Source organism: Myotis lucifugus, unplaced genomic scaffold (genome assembly GCF_000147115.1).
Source record: "Myotis lucifugus unplaced genomic scaffold, Myoluc2.0 scaffold_41, whole genome shotgun sequence".
In the NCBI taxonomy this organism is placed as follows: Eukaryota; Metazoa; Chordata; class Mammalia; order Chiroptera; family Vespertilionidae; genus Myotis; species Myotis lucifugus.
In genome coordinates this window covers 5045046-5048499 of record NW_005871089.1, presented here as the reverse complement: position 1 = coordinate 5048499, position 3454 = coordinate 5045046, and the positions used below count along the sequence as shown (strand labels likewise).

The following is a 3454-nucleotide window of genomic DNA, read 5'->3' as shown; positions in this document are numbered from 1 at the left end:
CATCAGTTTATTTTGTTGATGAATTCTACATATGAGTGCGATCATGTAATACTTGTCTTTCTCTGACTGACTTATTTCACTTAGCACAATACTCTTCAGGTTCCTTCATGCTGTCTCAAAGGGTAAGAGAGATTTCTTTTTTACTGCTGCATAGTATTCCATGGTGTAAATGTACCACAGCTTTTTTATCTACTTGTCTTCTGATGGGCACATAGGCTGTTTCCAGGTCTTAGATCCTCACAATTTTCAAAGTATGTATTATCATCCCCAGTTTGCATATAAGACCACAGAGGCTAAATAGTTTATCCAAGGTACACAGCAGAGCTGGCATTGGAGCTACCACATGGCACCCTTCCCCGCTCCCAAGCAGACGTGAAAAAGGGCACCACCTTGGACACTTCCTCCTTGGTTGGTCAGGTATACTGTAGGGTCGTGGTCCACACTGGTGTCAGCCAAGGCTTTATGGCTGTAGACCTCCAGGAGAGAGTCAGCCCTTTGGTAAATTCTGCCCGCAGACACTCTGCACTCAGTCTGGGCAACAAACACAGTTTTAGACAATCAGACAAGTGACACTGAATTTCACAATAACTCCTATCACACTTGTTTAGCTGGCTAGCTTTGAGGAAAATATCTGTGGTTAGCTTTTGCAATCTGCTTGGCTATCAAGTTTGGGATATTTATATTTATAAACTGACTTTAGCATAGTTCAGTCTTCAAAGAATTCCTCTGGGCTGAGTTTAAGGAAGTTCCTTGAGCCAAGAATGAAGGAATTCTCCCCCTCACTTGTTAGCAAATGCATTTTGTAAGGGAGGGTAGAGACTTCCAAATTTTCTGTGTTTTTTTTTTTTGTTTGTTTGTTTGTTTGTTTTTAGGCAGGGAGTCAGTTAAAATTCTAAGCCCTTCTCTCAATAGAGTCACCACAGGCATCTCTTGACTCAAGTCCAAAGAGTCTGGAGCTCACACCTGAATTCAGACACAAAAGTAAATGGTGGTGCTGTCCTCCTCCCTCCCTCCCCCAGCCTCATGTTCCACCACCTGCCACCCACCTCAGTCTAGGACAGTGATGGCGAACCTATGACACGCGTGTCAGAGGTGACAGGTGAACTCATTTTTTTGGTTGATTTTTCTTTGTTAAATGGCATTTAAATATATAAAATAATATCAAAAATATAAGTCTTTGTTTTACTATGGTTGCAAATATCAAAAAATTTCTATATGTGACATGGCACCAGAGTTAAGTTGGGGTTTTTCAAAATGCTGACACACCGAGCTCAAAAGCTTCACCATGACTGGTCTAGGACCAAGGCCACTCCAGGGAAGCGTGTCCTCAGAGAACTTCGCCCATGTTCCCTCCCACCTCCCTGCAGCCTGCCTCCCCCCTCCTCCCCTTCTATGAACTGAGCCAAATGGAGGGGTTGGTCCCAGCAGACACTTCTGACTTGCATCGTGACTGGGGATATGGCCTTCCCTGAAATCATGCATTCTCAACAGAAGCAATGTTATGCCACAGAGAATAAAAACTGATTCAAGGAGGCCACTAACAATCTTAGATATTCCAGTGGTTTCTGACCCTCCAAAGGACCAGAGTATATAAACAGATATACAGTACGTCTGTGTAAGGAAGAAGTCAAATGTTCTTTATTTGCAGGTGACATAATTTTGCATATAAAAAATCCTAAAAGAATCTGTAGTATATAGTATATTTATGGTATTAAAATTTTTTTCTATACTTTATTTTTATTTTTTAAAATCTTGATCTTGATTGCTGAGAGTGCCCCCCCCCATTACCCCCCTCCTCTCAGTTCCTGCCCCGCCCCAGGCCTTCAACACCCTATTATCTGTGTCCATAGGTAATGCATAGATGCATATAAGATCTTTGGTTAATCTCTTCCCACACCCACCTCATCCCTTCCCTCTGAGATTCATCAGTCTGTTCCATGTTTCCATGCTTCTGATTCTATTTTATTCATCAGTTTATTTTGTTCATTTGGTATTAAAATTTCATTGCAGGGAGTCATGACTAGGAAAAAAAATGTCAAAAAAGTCTACTTATGGGAGCAAAAATGGAGAAAAAAGATTTGAGAAGCACTAGTCTAAAAGAAAAAAATAGAATTAAGGTAAGTTTAAGTGCTGGTACTGGCAGGATGGGGTGTGAGCTTTCTGGGGTCTGGATTTTGCATCTTATGAGACCAGCAGACCGGAGGGCACAGGAAGAAGAGAGCAGAAAACTGACTCCCCCAACACACAGCGATGCACCCGGCAGTGTGGGCCCCAGATGGCTCGTCTAGACACAGGCTCCCTGGGGGGCAAATCCCAACTCTGGCACATACAAGCTTAATGACCTTGAACAAGGTGCATAACCTTCCACCCTATGTTCATCTGTAACGTGAGGATGAGAATGTAAGCGCACAGGGTTTGGGGGAAACTAAATGAGGTCACCTGTGCTAAATGAGAAAACACCTAGTGTCTGGCGCATAATTATCTTTCAGTCGTGTTATCTGGGAGCATTAGTCACCTGGTTTTTCTAGAGGCTCTCACTGGATGTTTGTGCCCCCCGCCCCCTGCAGTGAGTCAGGCAGAACCCCTGCTGGGTGCTTCTAGAAGGGGCTGCTGGACCGGGCACTGCCCTTGGGGTGGCATATTAGGGGGGTCTTCCTCAGAAGCTCCTGCCCATCTGTCTACAGCTGCTAAAGTGGCAAATACCTGTGGCCCCAAAAGTGACTCTAACTCCATTCCTAATTAAATTCCTAACTTCATTCCTAACCTTAATCATCCAATAATGACCCTAAATTTATTATAACCCCAAATCCTAACTTTAGGCCTCACTCCAACTCCTAACCCACCCCATCCTTACCCCAATTCTAACCTGGGCCTTCACCTTTGCTCTAATTCTCATCCATAATCCTCATTCTTTTTTTGGGGGGGGGAGGGGGGAGAACCTTTGGAACGACCCCCTGCCTACTCCCCTCACCCCCTCAACACACAATCTTCCCAGGCCCAGGCCTCATTTCTGCCTACCCCTAGCCCTCTTCTGAGCCCGCAGACTCCCCTCCTTCTTACTCTCCACCCCTCCAAACCATAATCCTCATTCTAATTCCAATGGTAACCCAGGGTTTTCCAAAATTAAGTCACTCACTCCCAGTCACAAGTTTTACTATACCTTTGGTTCCTTCTGATTTTGTAGCTACTTAATATTTGTCCTTAAATTAGAACTTCAAAGAATCTCACTGTAGAGTCATTCTGAGCAAGTATATTCCAGAAATGATTAAGATTTTAAAAATGTTTCTCCAAGCACCATCTATGTAATGGTATCTCCTGTGCCACCAGAAGTATGAGTGGCACTTTAAAGCCCATGCACACTAGTTCCCCCCGGGAGAGCAGCGGCCTCCACACCAGGCCCGGTGGGGCTGCTGCACCCTCTGCTGGCGGAGTTTGGGAAAAGCTCTAGCTCAGT

The 3454-nt window shown here is 44.4% G+C and overlaps 1 protein-coding gene across 1 annotated transcript in view; it reads right to left on the bottom strand.

Moving 5' to 3' along the window:
* Positions 1-201: 201 nt before the first annotated feature.
* The window catches only part of PML (promyelocytic leukemia), a 66197-nt gene continuing 62944 nt past the window's right edge, over positions 202-3454 (bottom strand). The window contains exon 8 of the mRNA XM_023753100.1: positions 202-531. Within this exon, the coding sequence (XP_023608868.1) occupies positions 337-531 (195 nt within the window). The 3' untranslated portion in view covers positions 202-336. The remainder of the gene's footprint in view (positions 532-3454) is intronic.